Source organism: Jaculus jaculus, chromosome 13 (genome assembly GCF_020740685.1).
Source record: "Jaculus jaculus isolate mJacJac1 chromosome 13, mJacJac1.mat.Y.cur, whole genome shotgun sequence".
Classification (NCBI taxonomy): Eukaryota; Metazoa; Chordata; class Mammalia; order Rodentia; family Dipodidae; genus Jaculus; species Jaculus jaculus.
In genome coordinates, this window is record NC_059114.1 from 68,754,266 (window position 1) to 68,778,379 (window position 24,114).

At 39.0% G+C, this 24,114-nt stretch overlaps 1 protein-coding gene across 3 annotated transcripts in view; it reads left to right on the forward strand.

The window, feature by feature from the left end:
* Rictor (RPTOR independent companion of MTOR complex 2) overlaps window positions 1–24,114 on the forward strand; it is a 132,022-nt gene that overhangs the window by 94,879 nt on the left and 13,029 nt on the right. For 2 of the 3 annotated variants that reach the window (XM_045132084.1, XM_045132088.1), the window contains 10 exons: window positions 5,255–5,364; window positions 7,015–7,102; window positions 8,864–8,956; window positions 9,320–9,426; window positions 9,919–10,148; window positions 16,109–17,117; window positions 17,398–17,469; window positions 20,210–20,387; window positions 21,046–21,130; window positions 22,233–22,466. In XM_045132084.1, coding sequence (XP_044988019.1) covers window positions 5,255–5,364; window positions 7,015–7,102; window positions 8,864–8,956; window positions 9,320–9,426; window positions 9,919–10,148; window positions 16,109–17,117; window positions 17,398–17,469; window positions 20,210–20,387; window positions 21,046–21,130; window positions 22,233–22,466 — 2,206 coding nt within the window. The remainder of the gene's footprint in view (window positions 1–5,254; window positions 5,365–7,014; window positions 7,103–8,863; window positions 8,957–9,319; window positions 9,427–9,918; window positions 10,149–16,108; window positions 17,118–17,397; window positions 17,470–20,209; window positions 20,388–21,045; window positions 21,131–22,232; window positions 22,467–24,114) is intronic. The other variant, XM_045132087.1, reaches the window with a different exon arrangement.

Here is a 24,114-nt window from a genome sequence, read left to right on the forward strand (position 1 = left end):
GTACATTCTTTTGAAATTGATCTTTAAATTTAATGGATTTTGTTTTGCTGGTATTTACTTGTTGACCCTACTAATGATCATTTCTTTTGTTGTTGGGCCTCTTGTACCCACTAGGACTCTGCATGGGCCCTTTTATGCTGAAACTAATTTTCCTAGATGAAGTAAAATAGAGAGCCATTCTGCATAAGCTGATAGAATCAGTCTGTTCAAGCCCTATTCTAGGCTGCTTTACATGGATTGAGAGAAAGCCAACTTGTTTCTTTCGGAAGTAGTCAGAAATCTAGGAAGAAGAGAGGATTTGAAAATAAACATTGGTCTATCTTTTCTTTAGTTGGTTCATCTCTGTGACTTCATTATTTTGTTTGGAACATTATGAACTGTCAAAACATTTTAGACACAATGGTAATGAGTTTTTAGATTATCATGATTCCAAATCATTTATCAGTGGTTACTTTCCTTTGCTTAAATAATTAGAATTTACATTTTTCCATCAAACTATATACTTACAGGAGATTCTTATTTATTGAGTATGCTAAAAATTAAAAACACTTACTTTTAAAAGTAAAGACTAGTAACTGATGAGTTGAAAGACAAAGATAACTAATCATCAAGACAAAATTGATGGTTTTATTTTACAAATCATTATATTATGTAATTATTTTGCAAGTCTACCTCAGTGCTTCCAAATAAGTACAAAATGTAAGTGTTAAACAAGGGCATGCATTTACATAAGGGAACATAAAATGAGTATTGATTCTACATTAGGTAACAAAAGAAATGTTAGTAGGCTTAGCAGAAAGAGTGATATTTGAAGTGATCTTGAAGAATGAGTAAGAAAATAAATTATATTAAAAATATATTCAAGGACTAGGCATGATGGACATGCCTTTAATCTCAGCACTTGGGAGGCAGAAGTAGAAGGATCACTGTGAGTTTGAGGCCACCCTGAGACTACATACTGAATTCCAGGTCAGCCTGGGCTAAAGGGAAGCCCTATCTCAAAATAAATGAATAAATAAATATTAAGGGATAAGGAATAGAATTAATCTACAGGGATCACTGAAACTTCTTCACTTTTTATCAGTAATTTTTGTACATGTACATTATTTATTTTGATCATAATCCCCTCCCATTACTTTCTCATGTCCCCTTCTCTTTTCCTCTTTTATTGAATCAGTCTTCTTTCTAACTAGTTTCTCTTCTGTTTTGATGCTTATTTATTTTATTATTATTTTTAAGTAGAAACTCTGGGCACATCGTATGTTGGTACCATCATTTCCATCCTCCATGTTCCCCACTCCACTGAGGGCCCTCCTTAGTGAGATGACTGGTATTCACTATGGAGTTGTAGGGCTATGAGTTGTGAGAGCAGAAGTCAGTCTTTGTTGGGGAGAGGGAAGGCAATGCTTCTATATATTCCCTCTCATCCTGTGGCTCTTAAATTCTTTCTGCTCCCTCTTATGCAAGATTCCCTGAGCCTTGGTGGGTGTGATTTAAGTCAACATTAGTGTTGAATTCTCAGTAGCTTCTGGATTTCTGCCCCCCCCCCCCAACATATGGTTTCACTCTAGCCCAGGTTGACCTGGAATTCACTATGTAGTCTCAGGGTGGCTTTGAACTCACAGTGATCCTCCTACCTCTTCCTTAAAGTGCTGGGATTAAATGTGTGTGCCACCATTTCCGGCTGCGTTGGTATGTTTTGAGTATCCCCAGTGTCTGTCTCCATCACCCTGACTCTGGTTGTCAGGCTCGCTGTGGAAGCAGTGCTCTTGGTCATCTCAGCAGTTCAAACCTGTGTGGTTTCACCTGGATCCTAGCTGCTTTGGAAGGGGTGGTTCATCTCCTGGCATGGCATCAGCTGCCCTTGTTTGTCTGATAGATTTTGGTTGTCCTCAGCTCTTGCTGCTTTAATGGCATGCTGCATGGCTCTGTTTCCAGCCTCTCTTGCTCTGGCCTTGCTTTCCAGGCAGCCACCCAAGGATGGCTCTGTCCCTGGGGTGCAACCCCCAGCTCAGCCTGAACTCACAATGGCGGGCATTGCGGCCCTGCTCCAAGTCTCTCTTCACCATTTTCATTTTTTGTCCCCCATTATCCATGATGAAATGGTGATGGGCCCAATATTGTGTAGGTCTTGTGCAGGTAGCAACAGTCACTGTGAACTCTTGACTGCAACAAGAACATCGTGTCTAGAAGGCAGCATTCCAAAGCGCTGCTCCCCATCTTTTGAATACTAAAATTCTTTGTACCACAATGTTCTCTGTTCTTTGGAGGGTGTAAATGACCTCTTACTTAGTGCTGAGCACCTCAATTGTCATTTCTCAGCACTTTGACAAGTTTTATGTCTCTCCAGTAGTCACTGCCATCTGCAAAAGGAAGCTTCTGACGAACACTGTGACCAGCACTAATCTAGGGCATAAGTATTTAGAGGACAGTTTGATGGCACAAACATACTCACTGAGTCTAACAACAGTAGTAGCTTCTCCCTAGGTCCTGTGACCTTCCCAGGTGCAGACTTTTGACTAAATTTACATTAGTAGGCATAAATTTCCTCCTGCCGACTGGGCCTCAAATCCAATCAGAGAACAGTTGGTTACTTCCACTACATACATGCCCACTATTTTATCAGTGGGCACATCTTTGCCTGGCTGGTTATTTGTGTACCTTGTTGGTTTAACTGTTGGTTTAGACTGTTGATGACTTTTCTCCCCCAGCAGCCTGCAAGCACTTTCCAGCACTCTGGAACCTAGCTGGCACGGAGGAGGCTTCTAGCTCAGTTTCTAGCTTGAGGTCACTGAAACATTTTAGATTTGTAAAGGAAGTCTTATTTTCCAGTGTAGGTAGGTAGTGGTAGAATAAGTAGAAAAGTGGTAAGGTGGGTTAGAAGTGGTAAATTACAGTGAGATTATAGAAGGATTTACAAGCTACATTAACTTTCTTTTTTTTTTTTTGTATATCATTTACTCTGGGTAATTCTGACTATAACAGTTATATTGCTTTTTCATTCCTTTGGCATTTTAACTATATATGACTGATTTTGGACAAACCTGACTAAGACGCATAAGAGAATATTCTCTTTTACCACAGGACCTTGCAACTTGGCTTACGTGATCATTTCCCCTGCTCCTGGATGCGTTATTGGGTAGATTCTACAACTTTTCTTACCAGCTGATGGAGCTGTTTTGTTTTTTTGAAGTCACTAAACTTCCAAGCCTACATAATATTGAAAATTTACTCCTCATTTAACACTTCTGTCACCCAGCACAGACTTCATGTAGATTTAGAAAGCTGCAGTGGAAAAGGGATATGTTAATCATATCCCTTTTTGTCATCACTTTTTAAGAGCAGTCTTTCTTACTTCATACAGTTGTTAGGTAGATAGGGTTGTTGACTCTTAGTGTGTCACGTTTTCAGGGTTGACCACTTACTTGAGGGTTACTTCATGAACTACCACTCATTTACAGCCCCCTGTTCTCTGGCTGCCTGTTTGTATCGTCTCCTGGTGGCTAGAAGTCCACATGTTAGATGAGGATGTGGGGTCAGTAGGGAGATGTGTCTCCATTCCTCTTCAGATGGATCCCTTTGGGCCAGATTCTTAAGATGATCCGTATCAGAAACTCAGCCACCTTCTTTGCTATAAACCAGATCACTGCATTTTGCTAGCAAAATGTCATCTGTTGAAATTAACTTGGCATACCACAAGGATAATACCTACACAAGTAAGAAGTTCAAACATGTATCTTAATGAGTTTCTTATACTGAGGGAGAATATAATACTTAATTGACTTCTTTACTGTTGCAAAGTAAATATAGAACTAAAGAATAAGGCAGGTTTTTACAGGCTGTAAGTAGGACATTAAGGTAGCCCACCCAACCTAAGTAGGCCAAATGGTTTATAATGAAACATAAATATCTTTACGTCCATAGTCTGTTTGCTAAAGATGCTATCTATTAGTTTCTTTTTAGACACACAGTACTAAGTATATATCTTTATTTTTTTTATTTTTTATTTATTTGAGAGCGACAGACAGAGAAAGAGGGAGAGAGAGAGAGAGAGAGAATGGGCACACCAAGGCTTCCAGTCACCGCAAACGAACTCCAGACACATGCGCCCCCTCGTGCATCTGGCTAATGTGGGTCCTGGGGAATTGAGCCTTGAACTGGGGTCTTAGGCTTCACAGGCAAGCGCTTAACCGCTAAGCCATCTCTCCAGCCCTATATCTTTATTTTTAAAAAGTTTTAAAGTGGATTAATTCTGTTTGCAAATGTACATAAAACTAAGTCTGAGTTTTAAAAAATTTTGTAATCTCAATTTTTCAAAACAATGCATTCAGGTCTCCCTCTTTCTTTTTCGTGACTACATAGTTATTGCTATTCTTATGTTAGTGAGCATTTAAATTTTACCAAATTTTTAGTTTTATAGATAGTATTTATGGGATATTCTATAGATACTTGTGCACATATATATTGGATTAAGTTTCTGAAAGTGTTATTTATTAAAGCAAAAAGAAGTTTTACTAATTTTGGCTTACTTTGAAGTGAAGTTTTGTTATAGTGATAGCAGTGCAATTGACTAACTTAAAACATGTCCCTAGAATTTTTAACTGTAGGAAATAATTTTTACTTTTGTGGGGGGTTGAGTAGGATCTCGTTTTAGCCCAGGCTGATCTGGAATTTACTATGTAGTCTCTGACTGGCCTTGAACTCATGGCCATGTTCCTACCTCTGCCTTCCAAGTGCTGAGATTAAAGGCATGTGCCACCATACCAGGCAGAGAGAGAGAGAAAATGGGTGCACCAGAGCCTCCAGTCACTACAAACTCCAGATGCATGCAAACTTTTACTTTTGTTCTGATTTAAATCCATGAGGAAAGATGTTTTATTGAAAAGTACTGAAGTGATAGGATTCAGTTAATTTCCTTTTTAAAATTTCTAGTCAATATCTTCATAGTTTAATGATAAAAGGTAATTTTTTAGTGGAAAGAGACCCATATAAGATGAAAACATTATTTGCTCACTTATTTGCACTCTGAACTGTTGATTAAAGGGGATAAATACAAGCAGAGTGTTTTTGGATGTGGTAGGACATTTGCATCCATAGTTCTCCTCATGCTTTAGCGTTTCCAAAAATTCTTTCATTTTTCAACACGTGTATTTCATTGTTCTCATATTTATGTCTCCAAAATTTGCTAATACCTAACGTAAATTAGGTGAAGGTCAGTATGATACTTTACAGAATCATCCCTATTACCTTCTAGGAATATAATTCCAAATATGTGGACTTGATTGAGGAACAACTTAATGAAGCACTCACTACATACCGGAAGCCTATTGATGGTGATAACTATGTTCGTCGGAGTAACCAAAGGTAGAGTTTAGTCAGTGGGTTTGTTCATTACTACTTTTGCATCTCATTTAAAATCAGTTGTGGGCTGGAGAGATGGCTTAGCGGTTAAGTGCTTGCCTATGAAGCCTGAGGACCCTGGTTCAAGGCTTGACTCCCCAGGACCCACATTGGCCAGATGCACAAGGGGGTGCACACGTCTGGAGTTTGTTTGCAGTGGCTGGAAGCCCTGGTGTGCCCATTCTCTCTCTCCTTCTCTCTCTCTTTCTCTCTCATTCTCAAATCAATAAATAAAAATGAACAAAAAATTTAAAAAAAATAAAATAAAATAAAATCAGTTGCGTGTGTGTGCACACACGTGCATGTCTGTATGTGTATGGGTGCACATGTGTGGGTAAGCACACATGTGTACATTTGTATGTGGAGGCCAGAGGTAGATGTCAAGTATCTTCATCAGTTTCACATTACTTTTTGAGACAAGAGTTTCTCACCACACCTGAAGCTAACTAGCTAACCAGAAAGCCCCAAGCATTACATGTTTCCACCTCCTTAGTGCTGGAATTACAGGTGCTTCACTGCACCTAGCTTGGGTGCTTACATGGGTGCTGAGGATTTGTACTTAAATCCTCATGCTTATACAGCAAGCACTTTAGTTACTGATTCATCTCCTTAGCCCCTCAAATCAGCTTTTATTAGATCAGTTTTTTTTTATTGTTGTTGTTTTGTTTTTTTGAGGTAGAGTCTCACTCTGGTCCAGGCTGACCTAGAATTAACTCTGTCATCTCAGGGTGGCCTTGAACTCATGGCCATCCTCCTACCTCTGCCTCCCAAGTGCTGGGATTAAAGGCATGTGCCACCATGCCCGGCTAGATCAGTATTTTTCTAAGTTGTCTGAGTATTCCTATGTTCTATTTTACACACTGCTGTAGCAAAAAGCTTTTGTGCAACATTGATTGCTCAGAAATTCTGTTGGTATATGTGGCAGTCAGGTTCTCATTGCTGGCAGAAATCACCCAACCAAAAACAGTTTGTGGGAAAAAGGGCTGATTTTGGCTTACAGGCTTGAGGGGAAGTTCCTTTCTGGCAGGGGAAGTGATGGCATGAGCGGAGGATGGACATCACTCCCTGGCCAACATAAGGTGGACAACAGCAATAGAGGAGTGTGTCAAACACTGGCAAGGGGACACTGGCTATATTGACCCATAAGCCTGTCCCCAACAACACTCCCTCCAGGAGGGGTATTAATTTCCAAATTGCCATCAGCAGGGGACCTAGCATTTGGAATACCTACCTTTATGGGGGACACCTGAATCAAACCACCACATTCTGCCCCTGGCCCCCATAAACTGATAATCATCCATGATGTGAATGTAATATGTTCAGTCCATCTTTAAAAGTCCTCATAGTTTTTATCAATCCTAATGATGTTCAAACATTCCCATAGCCCAAGATCTTTTAACTGAGTCATAATACCAAAAGAGACAGAGAGAGAGACAGAGAATGGGCACACCAGGGTTTCCAGCCACTGAAAATGAACTCTAGATGCATGTGCTGCCTTGTGCATCTGTGTTATGTGGTTACTGGGGCATTGAGCCTGGATCCTTAGGCTTCATAGGCAGATGCCTTAACCACTAAGCCATCTCTTCAGCCCCTATCTCATCTTTATTGTACTAGATTACAGCGTCCTCATGTCTACCTGCCTGTACACCTTTATGGACAACTGGTACACCACAAAACAGGCTGCCATTTATTGGAAGTCCAGGTAAAAATGTAATTTGCTTATTATAAGTCATTATGGGAGTAAAAAAACTATTGATTTTTACTAAAATTTACCTTTGTTGTTTTACTGGTATAACGACTGTTAAAGTCATCTGTCTTGTCACTGACTTTAACTTTGTGATTAGTTTCATATCTTAGCAATATTACTGGCTTATTTGTATTTCCATGACTTGTGCATGGTCTTTTATGTAGCTAATTTTTTACATAAAGTAAGCAACCCAATAGAGGTCTTAGTTCTTCCCTTTACATACTTTTTGCAAAAGTAAATTCTCAAGTTGAGCCGGGCATGATGGCACACACCTTTAATCCCAGCACTTGGGAGGCAGAGATAGGATTGCTATGAGTTCAAGGCCACCTTGAGAATACATAGTGAATTCCAGGTCAGCTCAAGCTGCAGTGAAACCCTACCTCGAAAAAACAAGACAACAACAACAAAAATCTCTCCATTGGGAAATATAACTAAATCTGATACAGATTTGGTTATCCCCAGTGAGCAGAAATTGAAAATTGCTTCTTGGGAGTGCCTTCTGTTTGCATAGATTGCACATAACATATCATGCATGGGGAAACAGTTGCTCTTTGAGTATATTATATACAATGCTATGATGGCTCAAAATATTTCTTAAAACTTAGTGTTTTCAATGAAGGTGCACTTTCTCTTATTCAAAAATTGAGTAATTTCAGAAATACTTGTGTGTATGCATGAGGGACAGAGGTGGATAGATACTACTAGTTAGCAATTTACCTCCCTTTCTTGAGATAGAGTTTCATCAGAAAGCCTCAAAGACATGACCTTCATTCTCTCCAGTGCTGGGCTGTTAGGCATGTGCTACCTAGTCTGTCAGTCCTTTTTTGTGTCAGAGTTCATCTTAGGAGCCCAAAGTTTCGCATAAACTCCATTTTATATTGTGTCTATAAAGATTATTGGGTAGATGTCTTTATATACACACACATTTTTTTTTTTGAGGCAAGCCCAACAGGTTGGCCTTTTTTGTTTATGAAAGGGACAGAGAGAGAAAGGATTAGCATGCCAGGGCCTCCAGCCGCTACAAGCGAACTCCAGATGCATTCACCCCCTGGTGCGCATGTGCCATCTTGTGTGCTTGTGTCACAGTGCATCTGGCTTATGTGGGGCCTGGAGTCGAACATGAGTCCTTAGATTTTGCAAGCAAGCACCTATCTGCTAACCCATCTCTTTAGCCTGGAGGTCTTTATATTAATGTTTGAAAATAAACTCACTAACAAGTCAAAAGAATTGATGTCATAACCTACATAGTATGATAAAATCTAAGCACTAATTTAAAAGTAATAATTATGACTTTAATAAGATGCCATGTATTTATATACAGTGATTTTTTAAATCAGGGAACCTTATAACACAAGTGCTTTTATCTCCCAAGTAACTTGATTAGTTGATTTGTTACATAGGGTAAGCTGCTGAGCTTTGAGTTCTTTCCTTCATGATTTCTTAGAGAAATTAAAATCTTCCTAAAAATCCAAGGTTCCTTCTTCTTTTCATTGGGAAGTTAAACTGACCCTAAAGCAGATTGATGGGTGACACGTCTGCGGTGTGGACTCTGAACCTGTGCACTGGTGTAGACTGCTAAGGAATTTTATATGAAATTAATTCAAACTTTCAGATATGCAGAGATGATTAAAAGCAAACCTTGTATAGGCTTAGTGGTCAGAAGATGCATTAGAAACGGTGTATTGTTCCTTACGTGTTTGTTCTTTCTTCCTCCAGAATATTATTACAGAACTCTGTCACAACGTTCGCACACCTGATTTGGATAAGTGGGAAGAAATTAAAAAACTGAAAGCCTCTCTTTGGGCCTTGGTTTGTAATAAACATTCTTATAAATCTTTATAGTTTTTAGATATTTTTTGTTAATACTAAGTAATTTAAGTTATTTCACCTGGAAATTGTTCTTAGATTAATATTCTGAGACTAAGATTGTTCCTGTCAACTTGAGTATTACTTTTATACTGAAGAAACAATATGGCTGTCCTATTAGTGTTTAGTCTGGTTTTCTTGCTAAAACAAATAGAATATTAACTTAGTTCTCGCATCCCTTAAAGGTTTTTCATGGATTTTTTTTTCTTCTATTTCATAGATGGGTTTAAATTTGTATCTGGTACCTTTTCAAATTTCTCCAAAGAATTGTTTTATAAATATATTTGATATATTGTTTTCTTTTAGGGAAATATTGGCTCATCAAATTGGGGTCTCAATTTGCTGCAGGAAGAAAATGTGATCCCAGATATACTGAAGCTTGCAAAACAGTGTGAAGTTCTTTCTATCAGAGGGTATGCTACATAATACAGAAATCTTCTTAAAGAATATATTCTCATTCACAACTAGATGGAAAGCAAACTGATAATTTACTGTAATTTCTAAAGTTTTAAAAATCATAAATTTAACTGTTTACTATTTGTCTCACATATTTATTATAAAATTGAATTTACTTTCAAGTAAGCAGGGAAAATACAGCATGTGTTGATAGTCTAATAACTCAGTAGCCATATATTCCAGGTTTATATTTAAAAAGTTAATGTGTTTTACTAAGACTGAACTGTGCTCTTATTTTATTATAGTAATTTTTATTAAGGAGATTTTCATGGTTTTTTGGCTTTTAATTTATTCCTACGTATGTTACTGTATTGTTTACCATAACCTGAACAAATTTTAATGTCTTTTTAAAGAAAATTTCAACTCTCCATATTGTAGATTGTATTATGATTGTCAGAGACATCTCATCTTGTAAGTAAACTGTTATCACTTCATTTTTTTATATACAGGACTTGTGTCTATGTCCTTGGGCTCATAGCTAAAACCAAACAAGGCTGTGATATTTTGAAGTGTCACAACTGGGATGCTGTGAGACATAGCCGCAAGCATCTCTGGCCAGTGGTTCCAGATGATGTGGAACAGCTCTGTAATGAACTCTCATCTGTCCCAAGCACCTTGAGTTTGAACTCAGAGTCAACCAGCTCTCGACATAATAGTGAAAGTGAATCTGCACCTTCAAGTGAGTATTGTGATGGATTCACACAAAAGTAATCAATACTGACAATTTTTGCTTTCAAAATTGGAATGTATTTGCTACTTTCCAAGTTTAAATTTTCAACAGACTGGCCGTGTGTGTGTGTGTGTGTGTGTGTGTGTGTGTGTGTGTGAGAGAGAGAGAGAGAGAGAGAGAGAGAGAGAGAGAACGAGCGAGCGAGCAACAAAGAAAGAATTTCCGTGCCAGGGCCTCCAGCTACTTCAGTCAAACTCCAGATGCATGCACTATCTGTGCACATGTACAACCTTGCACACTTGCATCACCTTGTGCATCTGGCTTATGTGGGACCTGGAGAGTTGAACATGGGTCCTTAGGCTTTTCAGGCAAGTACTTTAACCACTAAGCCATCCCCAATTTTGTGTTTTGTTTGTTTGGTTTTGGTTTTTCAAGGTAAGATCACACAGCAGCCCAGGCTGACCTGGAAGTCACTATGTATTCTCAGGGTGGCCTCGAACTCACAGCGATTCTCCTACTTCTGCCTCCCAAGTACTGAGATTAAAGGCATGTGCCACCACACCCAGCCCCAATTTTGTTTTTGAGATGGGGTTTCATATATAGCCCAGGCTGGCCCCTTGAACTTGCTGTGTAGCCAAGGATCATGTTGAACTCCTGATCCTGTTGCTTTCATTCCCAAATCCAGAGTGGGATTCTAGACATATACTACCATGTTTCTAAGAAAACTTGTGATAACAGCTTCTTGGAGAATCCATGTCTTTTCACAACACAGAGTATATCCGCCAGCCTATTTTATTCCCCTCACTTGCTTTGTACCCAGCTTTTGGAAACCACAGGCTCAGAAATGTGCCAGAAGAAGCAACAAATTCTTTGTTTTCAGAAAAGAAAGAAATCTTAACAAGTTTTATCTGCATGTATTTAATCTTTTCACTCATCTTTATATGCTAGAATGTGAAACCAGAATATATTTGCTAAGAGCTACCATATTCAAATCCTCAGTAAGTGTTAAAATAGTGGGGAAGCCAGGGATATGACTCAGTGGTAGAACACTTGCTTATCATGTGTGGTGGCCTGGGTCTGAGTCCTCGCACTAGGAAGAAGAAAGTAGTGAAATTGTAAAGAGGAAGAATGTCCTGAAATAAATTATGTGTAAAACAGCCTATGAGTCAAGCTCTATGCTAAGTACTGTTAGTTGTGCAGAACTTGTCATGGTCTTTTTCAAGCTGGGCCTGGTGGCATAGGCCTGTAATCCCACAGACTTGAATATTGAAGTGGAGGATCATAAGGCCTGTCTAGACTACAGAGTGAGTTCAAGGCCAGCCTGGGCAACTTAGTGAGATCTTGTCTCAAAATAAAAGAACTGGGCTGTGGATGTAGCTCACTGTGGAGTACTTACCTAGCATCTGTGAGCTACAGAGCTAGTTTAGGTCAGCCTAGGCTAGAGTGAGACCCTACCTCAGAAAACAAAAGAAAGTTGGGGAAGAGACTCTAGGTTTGATTGCTTCAGAATTACTGTTACCTAGTGGGGCGGAGGGGCATATAAAACCTGGAGGCATGGCTTAGTTTGCCTAGCATAGGCAATATACTCAAATCTCTGGGTTCAATCTCCCATACAAAAAATCTCATGCATACTGGGTATGGCAACACACAATTTTGTAATCCCAGCATTTGGGAACCTAAGGTAAGAAGATTGCTAGCCTGGAGACATAGTGAATTTGAGGCCAGTCTGAGCTAAAGGGGTATCCTGTCTCAAAAAAGTAATAATAATGTAATATTCATTGAAAAAATATTTTACCAAACTTATCTATGACACCTTGAATTATAAGATGTATTTAATTCTCTAATAAGAAAAAAAAAATCCTGCCTATTACACCATAGACAGCCTCGGGTCACTGAGATGAACCTCCAGACCAGGCACAGTTAAGGAGGAAGGAAGTTAGTGAAGCAGGGGAAGTCCATAATGGCAGAAGAAGCTGCCCCACCTTCACAGATCCAAGCAGAGAGAGAGAGAAGCCCCAAGCCAAAGTAACCCCAAAAGCCATACCACATAGCACACTTCAGGAACTCCAGGCCACAGACTGAAATTCCAAATGCACCACCACACCTTAAGGCTGGACCCTTAGATATACCCAGTGACACTTCCTCCAGCCAGGTGGCTGGAAATCCAAGAAGTTTTAATAAACTGAATTTTATTAGGGGCATCTATTCAAAGTACAACTACTACTATATCTCCTAATTTTAAGATGCAACTTGATTTTATTTTTAGTTTTTTGAAACAAGGTCTCACTCAAGCCAGGTGACCAAGAACTCACTTTGTAGCTCAGACTGGCTTCAAACTCATAGTGATCCTTCTACCTCAGGCCTTCAGTGCTGGGATGAAAGGCATGCGCCACTCTGCCCAACTTGATGTTAGATTATGAAAAGGTGCATCTTAGAGTTGGCAAGGTAGAAATCCATTGCAGTATATAAGTTCATCTAGGATTTTACTTTGCCTTCTTTCAAAATAGATTTGAAGTAATAGTTCCAAATAAAACAAATCCTTTAGATATCACTGGACAATTGAATGCATGGATTGTCTTCTTTTAGAACTAGACAATGATGTTAGATGAGTTTCTAAGTACCTAAATTAAAATGGAGAGTAAACATAATTAAACGTGAAATTTAAATGTCATGTCTTGATTTTCTGTAAGAATAGTGTAAGGAAGGTGTAAGAGACAAGTAAAAGAGAACACGGGACTTGATCTGTACAGACAGACTGTAAATGGGAGGTGTGGTGAGGGGTTGCAGCCTTCCCGCGGGATGGAGGCTGAAGCACTGGGCCAGGCTGGGGTGCAAGGTTATAAGGAGGATCCTATGAAAAACAGACTGTACCAGGTGGAGAATAGGCTTCTAAAGCTAGAATTGTCTAAGGGAGGATGGTTTCTGTACCTTCAAGGCCTTCTGAGCTAAGGGAAATACATCAGTCAGGGGAGGTATTAGGCCCATCTGGACCTGAATGCCTCTGGTATTTCTTTAAAGCCTTCTAGTCTTAGCAATAGTAATTAACTCTTTGGTTCCCTCTAGTTTTCAGGGAAAACTATTAACCCTTCATATAGTTATTCTTTCATATCCATAAGAGATCCAGGACTCCCATACCTGTGCCAGAATCCATGTATTGGACTAGGGGAGATGGCTTGTGGGTAAGAGTGCTTGCTGTGCAAGTATGACGACCTGAGTTCAATCCCCAGTTAGGCCATCACTACACATCTGTAATCTCAGCAGTCAGGGACAAGGAACAAGTGGATTGCTAGATTACTATAGGTTTAGCCCATCTAACAAAAATGGGAAGCTTCAGGTTCAGTGAGAGAATCTGTTAGGGAAATAAGGCAAAAGAGCCATATAGGAGGATGCCTGTGTCTTCCTCTGGTCTTGATACGTTCATACACCACAAACATACACGCCTGAAAATTTCCATTACCTAGTTAATTAATTAAAAGGAGTTCTTAACCAAAACCCACAGATGCTACAATCATTTAAGTAAAATGACATGGCTTTTGTTTGGTTTTGTTTTTATTACTTATGGACACACTTAGTATGGAAACATCACATGTGGGTACAATTTTTTCCCTCATCCCTGCCTCCTTTCTGAAGGGGGCCCGCCCCATTGGGGGCACAAGTTAACCCTGTGGAGATTGTGGGTTATCCATTGTGGGAGCAGCAGTCAGTGACTGGGGAAAAGCAATGCCTCTGGGCTTGATGTCCCAGTTTGTGTCTCTAATAATCTCTGTGCCCCCTCTTCCCCAAAATTCCCTGAGCCATGTTGGGTATGTTTTAAGTCTATTTCAGTGATGGACTCTTAGGAGCCTCTGGTTCTCTGCTTTGGTAGGTGTTGAGTATCCCCAGGGTCTGTCTCCTTCACCCTGGCACTAATTATAAGGTTCACCATGGAAGCAGCAGTCTTGCTCATTTCCATATTCTTCTGGGGCCAGGCTGAAGTGTGATTGGGTACTTAGTTTATCTCCTCAGGTCTCTCTCCTGTCTGAACAAGAGAAGCAGATTCTCCAACGGAGAGTAAAGTCAGCACAGGTTAAATGGGGTAACCATTACTAATTTAGAGAGAATTTGATGGATGTAGTCACTCTTTTAGCCCAAAATTAGTGAGAGCTTAATATTTGAGAGCAAAATTGTTACCTGAATAGACTGACCTGTTTCCCAGTTCCAAATAGGGGTTCCTTTTCACTGAGCAGATCTTTTAACCAATCAGAAAGCTATTGGTTACCCACCAAGGCCGAGTGCCACTATTGCACTTGTGTACACCACAGGGTATTTGCTTCTGAGTAGTTTAGACCCCACTTGGGTTGATTCTAATTCTTAGCTATTTTATGAATTGAACAGATACAAACATGGTTGAGCAAATATCTCTGTAGTGCAGCATGGAACATTTAGGGTTAATACCCAGTAAGGGAATAACTGGGTCTTTTGGCAGTTCTACAGTCATCCTTTTCAGGAGTCTCCATATTGGTTTCCATGGTGGTTGTACAAGCTTACACACCACCAGCAGTGAATGAGCACTCCCATATCTCCACAGCCTCACCAGCATTTGTTTCCATAATGATGGCCATCCTGACTAGAGTGAGGTGGAACCTCATAGTTGTGTTAAGTTGTATTTCCAGGGTTGTTAGGGATGTTGAATATTTTCTTAAGCGTGTGTTTGCCATTTGTATTTCTTCCTCTTGAGAACTCCCTATTTCATTCTTTGCCTCATTTTTTTGAGTAGGCTTTTTGATTTTTTTTTTTTTATTGTTCAAGTTTTTGAGTTCTTTGTAGATTCTAGATATTAGGCCCCTGTCAGTTGTATGGCCAGCAAAAATTTTCTCCCATTTTGTGCATTATCTATTGGTTCTGGTTATAGTATGTTTGTCTGTACAAAAGCTTTTTAAAAAGCTTCATGAGATCCATTGGTTGAGTGATTTAAGTTCCTGAGCTACTGGGGTTTTGTTCAGGAAGTCTTTGCCCATTTGTACATTGTGGAAAGTTCCTCCTTATTTTTTCTTCCAGTAGTAGAAGAGTTTCAGGTCTTATACTGAGGTCTTTAATCCATTTGGACTTGAGTTTTGTGTATAGTGAGATGGGTGGATCTACTTTCATTTTTCTGCGTATGGTTATCCAGTTTGTCCAGCACCATTGGTTGAAGATGCTGAAATGACAGGGTTTTGCCTATAATCTCTGTTAAGTAAATGTTGTACTCAGTTGCTTAAGAAATAATAGCAAGAAAAAAATAAGTATATGTTTAATATAGGTGCCTTTTTTTCTGAATATTTTTGTTTGGTTGAGGTTTTGTTTTTTTACTTGTTTACTTGCTTATTTGTTTCAAGGTAGGGTTTTATTGTAGCCTAGGCTGACCTGGAACTTACTCTGTAGTCCCAGGCTGGCCTCAAACTCACAGTGATCCTCCTATCTCTGCCTCCCAAGTGCTGGGATTAAAGGTATGCGCCACCATGCTGGCTATCCTGAATATTTTAGATACACAGTTGATCAAATCTATATGTGTAGAACACTTGGATGAGGGCGGGGCTGATTGTAAGTTTGAGAATTCATTCAGTTACAAGATGAATCTCTCTTGCCATTGTGGTAAGAAAAATCACCCCATGAGGAATCTGTACCAAACAGATGAGTATCCATGTTATATGTCCTTGTTCCCTTTAATTTCATTCTGAATATTTGGAAAAGTCAAACTTCATTCAACTATGACATAATGAGTCTTGAGGTTTCTCTTCAGAAGTAATAGGAGGTCCTTACAGTGACATTACCAAATTTTAAAGGAACCTTCCTTTACTGTATGTGGCTCTTATGTGGCTCATTGGTTTAGCCCTTTACATTTAATACCCCCTTCCCCGGGTAACTACATAAAAGAAGGTATGGTGTCACTAAGAGTGATGACGAAGTTTTCATTTCTCGTGTGCTTTAGCTAAGTGGCTGTTCAATCGTAGGTATGTTCATACTGGAGGATGACCGGTTTGGCAGCAGTTCTACGAGTACATTTTTCCTTGACATCAATGAGGATGCTGAGCCAGCATTTTATGACCGACCTGGACCCATAAAGGATAAAAACTCATTCCCCTTCTTTGGTTCTAGTAAGCTTGTGAAGAATCGAATCTTAAATTCACTCACTTTACCTAATAAAAAACACCGCAGTAGCAGTGATCCAAAAGGAGGAAAATTGTCATCTGATAATAAAACAAGCAACCGGCGAAACAGAACCCTTACAGAGCCCAGTGTTGACTTTAACCATAGTGATGACTTCACGCCTATCTCCACAGTGCAGAAAACATTACAATTAGAGACTTCATTTGTTGGAAATAAGCACCTTGAAGACACGGGTAGTACTCCAAGTATTGGAGAGAATGACCTCAAATTCACCAAGAGTTTTGGTACAGAGAATCACCGGGAAAACACAAGCCGAGAAAGGTTAGTTGTGGAAAGCTCAACAAGCTCACATATGAAAATTCGCAGCCAAAGTTTCAATACAGACACTACAACAAGTGGCATAAGTTCAATGAGTTCAAGTCCTTCACGAGAGACAGTAGGTGTTGATGCTACAACTATGGACACCGACTGTGGAAGTATGAGTACTGTGGTAAGTACGAAAACTGTTAAGACAGGCCACTATTTGACACCACAGTCTAACCACCTGTCTCTCTCCAAATCAAACTCAGTGTCCCTGGTGCCTCCAGGTTCTTCTCATACACTTCCTAGAAGAGCGCAGTCCCTTAAAGCACCTTCTATTGCCACAATTAAAAGTCTAGCGGATTGTAACTTTAGCTACACGAGTTCTAGAGATGCCTTTGGCTATGCTACTCTGAAAAGATTGCAGCAGCAAAGAATGCACCCATCCTTATCTCACTCTGAAGCCTTGGCGTCTCCAGCAAAGGACGTGCTGTTCACTGATACCATCACTATGAAGGCCAGCAGCTTTGAGTCCAGATTAACACCAAGCAGGTGAGTAAACACTTAAAAATGAACAGCAGTTCATTTTAACCTATTTAAATAGAAACGTCAGGTTGAAAACCACATAAGTCAAGCCTCAAAACTGACCTATTAAAATTGTTTATCATGGTAGGCTATAAGCTCCTTGTTACCCGATATGATTTGAAATGGATTCTTGCAGCTGCGAGGGGGGGAATAAAACTCCACTAGGCCCTAAAAATAAACATATGCTTTGCAAGAATACACAAGTTACAAAGCTTTTTTTTTTTTTTTTTATTCTCGCTTCTGCAAGGATCGATTTTAAAAAGAAGCATGTCGGGGGAATCAGGAGCTTAAGACCTCCAATAACAAACAACCTTTTCAGGTAGGTCAATTGAAGGCTCCAGAAGTTGACCTCTTACTTCATTTTTTTAAAAAACTGAAATCTTCAGTTAAATTAGTTCTAGTTTTCATAAAATACAGGTAATTATTAAGTAGGCACCTACTAAACACTAAATGAATTCCTGAATCCTTAAGATTAAGCAGATTTTTATACCAAATAGATTATATCGAACTATGCACAGTGAACAGTATTAGTTCATCTTTAAAAGTGATACGATGTGAAAGCCAGTAGTTGCAAAAATTTCCCTATCTGTGGTTTTTGTTGATGGCCCAGATAGATCGTAAAAAAATTTAAGTTTAAAATTATATTTATTTATTTAAACAGATTTTGATATGGCAAGTAGTAAGACTGCTATCTAGGCACAGATAAGCACTTAATAAAAGGTAGTATTCTTGCCTTACCATTATTGGAAGTAATGTAATCCATCTGTCTCTTAAAATGAAATTCTTAATAACAGTAATGACACTTTTACTAGAGGAGATTATGATAGCAGAGGATGAATTTTGTAAAATTCAACAGTGTGTCATCTGTCTAGATCTCACTGGCTTTGGTACTCTGATCAATCTAGATAAAGTCTGATGACAAGCCCAGAAACACATCTTTAGTTCCGTGGTATAGGTCATGAATATGGAATTGCATGAATTTAGATTCATGTTACTTTTTTTTTTTTTTTTTTTTTTTTTTTCAATGTAGGGTCTCACTCTGGCCCAGGCTGACCTGGAATTCACTGTGCAGTCTCAGGGTGGCCTTGAACTCACAGCAATCTTCCTACCTCTGCCTCCCAAGTGCTGGGATTAAAGGCGTGTGCCACCATGCCCGGCTAGCCATGTTACTTTTTAAGCAGAAAAACACATGCTTCACTAAAAGGTTTCTGTAGATACTCAATATACAAAATAGGTAAAAATGGAGCTAAAACTAACTGAAATATAAATTGGAACAGAGAAGAACAATCCTGTAATTCTTTCCCCTTCATCCAATAGTCCTTGAAGTTTTATGGCATCCAAGAGGTACAATAGTACCATCTGAAAACCAGATAATCTTTCATGAAAATCATAAGTGCTTTTTAGGTGAAAATATTGTGATCTTGTTTTGTTTTTGTTTTTGTTTTATTTTTCAAGGTAGGGCCTCACTCTAACTCAGGCTAGCCTGGAATTCACAATGTAGTCTCAGGGTGGCCTCGAACTCATGGCGATCCTCCTACCTCTGTCTCTGAAGTTCTGGGATCAACAGTGTGCGCCAACCACACCCGGTCTTCTTATTTTTATTTTTATTTATGTATTTGAGAGAGACAGAAAGAATGGGCACACCAGGGCCTCTAGCCACTGCAAATGAACTCCACATGCATGTACCACCTTGTGTATCTGGCCTATGTGGGTCCTGGGGAATCGAGCCTGGGTCCTTTTGCAAGCAAGTGCCTTAACCACTAAGCCATTCTCTAGCCCAAAACACTTTAATCTTAATAGCTACTAAAGGCACATTTTAAAAATTCTTTTATTTATCTGAAAGACAAAATAGGTGCATCTCTGCAAATGAACTCCAGACATATGTGTCACTTTGTGCATCTGATTTTATGTGGGTACTGAGGAACTCAACCTGGTAGTTAGGCTTTGCACTAATTGCCTTTAACCACTGAGCCATCTCTTGAGCCTGTAAAGACACATTTTGAGTGTTTTCGTAGATAACTTTGATTTCAGCTACAAGAATAGTGCATTTCATAAGACTTGGTTTCTCAGTTAGAAATGTGAAACTTTGAATAGTGTCTCGGATATTTAAAGCAGATTACAAAGTAAGTATCTTAGAATATCTATTACATGAATAATAATCTGTATAACAAAGGTACAGAGATGTAAGTAGTCATACTTCTTGGGGAATTATTACTGAGGAGGGCGTTGTAAAGATCAGTGCTTCATTTAAGCTATCCTTTGTAATATTTATAAAGATACCTTATGTTTTATACCTTACATATTATATTTAAATATATAAACCTTACACAATAATGAAAACATTAATGATAAGTAATGATCTTTTTATGAACTAATCTTGAGTTATATGATAGCAAATCCAGCAGTCTGAACTGACTGCAGAGATGATCGATCCATAGGTCAGTTTCCTTTTTACTTCTAGATATTGAAGTTATTTAACTTTTCTGGGAGACCTTTAGGACACCAATATTTTGGTAACATTTTTGGTCTTTCCTTTGAGGTCGGGTCACAGTCTAGCCCAGGCTAACCTGGAACTCACTTTGCAGTTATAGGCTGACCTGGAATTCACTCTGTAGTCCCAGGCTGGCCTTAAATTCACAGTGATCCTCCTTCCTCTGCCTTCCAAGTACTGGGATTAAAGGCATATGCCACCATACCTGGCCTTTTTTTGCTTGCAACATTATTGGTAACCTTTTGAATATTTATTTATAGCACCTATCCCCCCACCCCCAAGGTAGGGTCTTTCTGTGGCCCAGGCTTACCTGGAATTAACTATGTATTCTCAGGGAGGCCTTGAACTCACAGTGATCCACCTACCTCTACCTCCTTAGTGCTGGGATTAAAGGTGTGCGCCATCACACCTGGCACACCTAATATTTTTAAAGGCTTATGTGTTGCCTGTAAACAATAGAACAATGCTTAGTACTTGACTAGCCTTCAATAGAAGTCGGAGTAATGGTTTTATTTTCTTACTGATAATACAAATCAAAAAGCTAATGCAAGTTTTTATGATGTTATAGGTTCATGAAAGCTTTAAGTTATGCATCACTAGATAAAGAAGATTTATTAAGTCCTATTAATCAAAATACCCTGCAGCGATCCTCCTCAGTTAGGTCCATGGTGTCCAGTGCTACATATGGAGGCTCTGATGACTATATTGGACTTGCTCTTCCCGTAGACATCAACGACATATTCCAGGTATTGTCTAAAGTTTCATTGTTTTACTATGAGCTACTTTTCTGTTTTGTTTGTTAGTCTTCTAAAACTGTTTATTAGAAATGATAATTTATAATGAATCCTAATTATGGGAAAGATGGTTTTTGAGGAACTTTTGCCTAAAGAAATGATAAGATGAAAATTCACCCCTTTCAACTCTTATATACTTTCACTTTCTATCCTTACTTTTCTGTACTGTCTTCAGATTTTCAGGACATTATCCTCTCATCCCACAATAAATTACCATACTATTTGATTTATCTGTGCATTCAGTGTTGAAGTTTAGTAAATTCCTCTCGTTTGTAGACTCATTTTACATATTCCTTGTTTTTAAATCTTTGATCCTTTTCTTATATAAAGCAGCCACACCCAGTGCCTTTAGTCCCATTAGATAAGCCAGATCTCTGGTTATCATGTGGTAGTATTAGAGTTCCTTTCTGCTCAGAATGATTGAACCTTTTAGATCAACACTGACATAGGTGTGTGAGTACTTTTAGTAATTTCCTTTGTTCAGTAAATATTCCCCTATAGGTTCCTATGCTACAGTAATTGTATTTATTGTGTTTCACTTACTTTGTTAATATTAGTAAGGTGGATTTCTTTGTACAATAAGATTTACCATGATTTGCATATATTTTAGGTAAAGGATATTCCTTATTTTCAGACAAAAAATGTGCCTCCCCATGAAGATGGAGGTGCAAGAGTGTTTACCCAAGATGCGGGAGGTAATGCACCATTGTTCTCAGAAGGCTTCTCTTTATGTTACAAGTGACACTCTGCTGTAATAAGACAACACTGAAAATGCAGGTCAACTTATGCACTATACCAAAATAACTGAATCATTAATATTAAACCACAGGTTTTTTTTAAAAAACTTTTAGCGTTTTTCCAAGTAAGTTTCCACCCTCCCCCAAGATAAAACCAGGTTAGTTGTTTCTTACTTTAAAAAAGTAGTACAGGAAAAAATTTTAACTCCAGCCTTCATAGGCCTGAGACACAGCCGCTTATTTAGTATGAAGAAAGAAAAAATGTTATTTTGAGCCAGGTGTGGTGGTGCACGCCTTTAATTCCAGCACTCGGGAGACAGAGGTAGGAGGATCACCATGAGTTCGAAGCCACCCTGAGACTATACAGTGAATTCCAGGTCAACCTGAGCTAAAGGGAGACCCTGCCTCAAAAAACAAAACAAAAAACAAACAAAAGTTTTTTTTTGAATTGTTTTTTTTTTTTTTCTGTGCTATGAAGTGTTACATTGTAGTGAATATATGAATTTGAAGATATTGTAGCCTCAAAATCTTGTTTGTTAAACATGAACCTCTAGGCTTATTGATTTTCTCTAGGCAGGTACTAGGTGTAATTGAAATGGTACTTTCATTATGATCAGTCTCCCAGTTTAATTATCCAGTTTTCAATTTTTACTGTATCCACATTAAAATAATAAACATACCCGGGCATGGTGGTGCATGCCTTTAATCCCAGCACTCGGGAAGCAGAGGTAGGAGTATTGCCATGAGTTCGATGCCACCCTGAGACTAGAGTGATTTCCAGGTCAGCCTGAGCTAGACCCTACCTTGAAAAAGCAAATAAATAAATAACTAAATAAACAAATAAACAAACATAAGTGCTGACTGTAGGTAGTTATTTTCATAACTTAAAGCAAATCATCTTTCCTCTCCAGTTAAAATTCAGTGTTGGGTCATATAAAAGTTACAATGTTCAGTTTTTTTTCCTTTAGATTTTCTTCTTAATATTTCATAGTTTAAGACATCTTGATATCTTTGATAGTATATTTATCAGATTATGTGTTATATTTACTTGTTCACACAGGTCTTCCATCTGGAACTGGAGGTCTTGTGAAAAACTCTTTTCACTTGCTACGGCAGCAGATGAGTCTCACGGAAATAATGAACTCGATCCATTCAGACGCATCTCTGTTTTTAGAAAGTACAGAAGACACCGGCCTGCAGGAGCACACAGATGATAACTGCCTATATTGTGTCTGTATTGAAATTCTGGGCTTCCAGCCCAGTAACCAGCTCAGTGCAGTCTGTAGTCATTCAGGTGAGCTGAGTCTTATGACAAACCTACTGTAGTTGGAATCTGCTCCAGTCCCAACTCTCTTCTCACTCATCTCACTACCTCCGATACCAGCCACTCCGCGTCTCCCAAATGAAGCATTACTCTTTCAGCCTCTAAGTCTGAGTTCCTCCATTTCACCTTCCATAATCTTGTTTTAGGTTTTCTATCACTGTATATTGAACCTGTGGTAGGCAAGTGCTAATCCACTGAGCTATATCCCCACTCCTTTTTTACTTTTTGTAAGTTACCCAGAGTAGTCTTGAATTCATTCTAGTTCAGGCAGGCTCTGAACTTTTTTTGCCTTAGTCTCCCAGTTAACTGGGCATACTGGCCTGGGTTCTTCTTGCCTAGCACACAGGGCTGGCTGCTCAGTAGTTTCTTCATCATTCTTCTTTCTTATCATTGAATACCATTACTGACGGATTTGATGTTTTGAACAACTATTCAGCGTTGAAAATTGTGTTTTCTCTGCTATTTTCCCCTTACCCTCCCCTTCGCCGCACAAATGGAGGCTCTCTCTCTCACACACTGCCAGTATGGAAAGTCCACCTCTTTCTCATTGTCAGCAGTATCATGTCTGAAGTATTTTCTGACCCCTAAGGCAGGTGTTGACACTTTGCTCTATTTCCCTGTGTTTCTTCAGACCATGCCTTTTGTTTTGTGTTTCTGACAATAGCTGCGTGCAGTAGGCTGTTCCGATGTACTTGGAGAGTAAATAAAGTGTCCCAGGTTTGAGATTTTTTAAAGTTGAATCAACAAGTGACATATATTAGCTATTTCAAATTAGTGTATGTGTTTAAAATATTTGTAGTATATCCATTTTCTTAGCAAATCTCACATAGCTACCTAGCTCTGGTTCACTCTTCCAATGTTCTGTAGTGTTTCAGAACTTTCCCAATTCATGGCTTTTGGAAATTGACATGCCACAAATAGGATAAGGCTGTATTAAAATATTGATACCCCTAATGGTTCCATGTCCAGTAAGGCTTGGGTTGGGCATGAGCAACTTGGCCCCCACTTGGCATTCTGTACACATTATCTTTAGTACTTACTTACAGTTTTGCCTATGAGATTAGGGGGAAGTATCAGATGTGGTACAGTAAAAAAAATGCTTGGTTTCATTGTGTATGATTTGCTTCCTGTGAGTTCTTTTTCATATATACATTTGGCAATATATTTAAAGCACTTGCAGAGCATTGGCAAACTGGGGGCCAGTTTCCTAGTTACAAGGCACATCTAATTCAGTAGTGACAGAGCGAAGAAAGCTGAGTGTTTCAGGTTGGTGAAAGATTTGTTGCACTCAGAGAGGGAGGCACTCACCTTGAGGTAGCCATTCTCCTCCACTCCTTTTTCTCATGAAGTAAATGTAAAACTGAGGACCCACTGCCAATGGGGTGAGCATAACTCTTAACTGAGACATTATAATTTGCCTACTGATGGAGAAGGGAGAGGAGAGAGGCTAATTGAACCTTTAAGCATGCATATACACAACATATTTATTAGGCCACTACCATGGGCTAGCCATTGAACTAGCCTCTGGAAAAAACAGTTGGGAGCTGGAAAGAATCTACCAACAAAACACTGTGCCTGCACTCTAAACTTTTTCCAGCATGGAAAGAAACTCATGGAT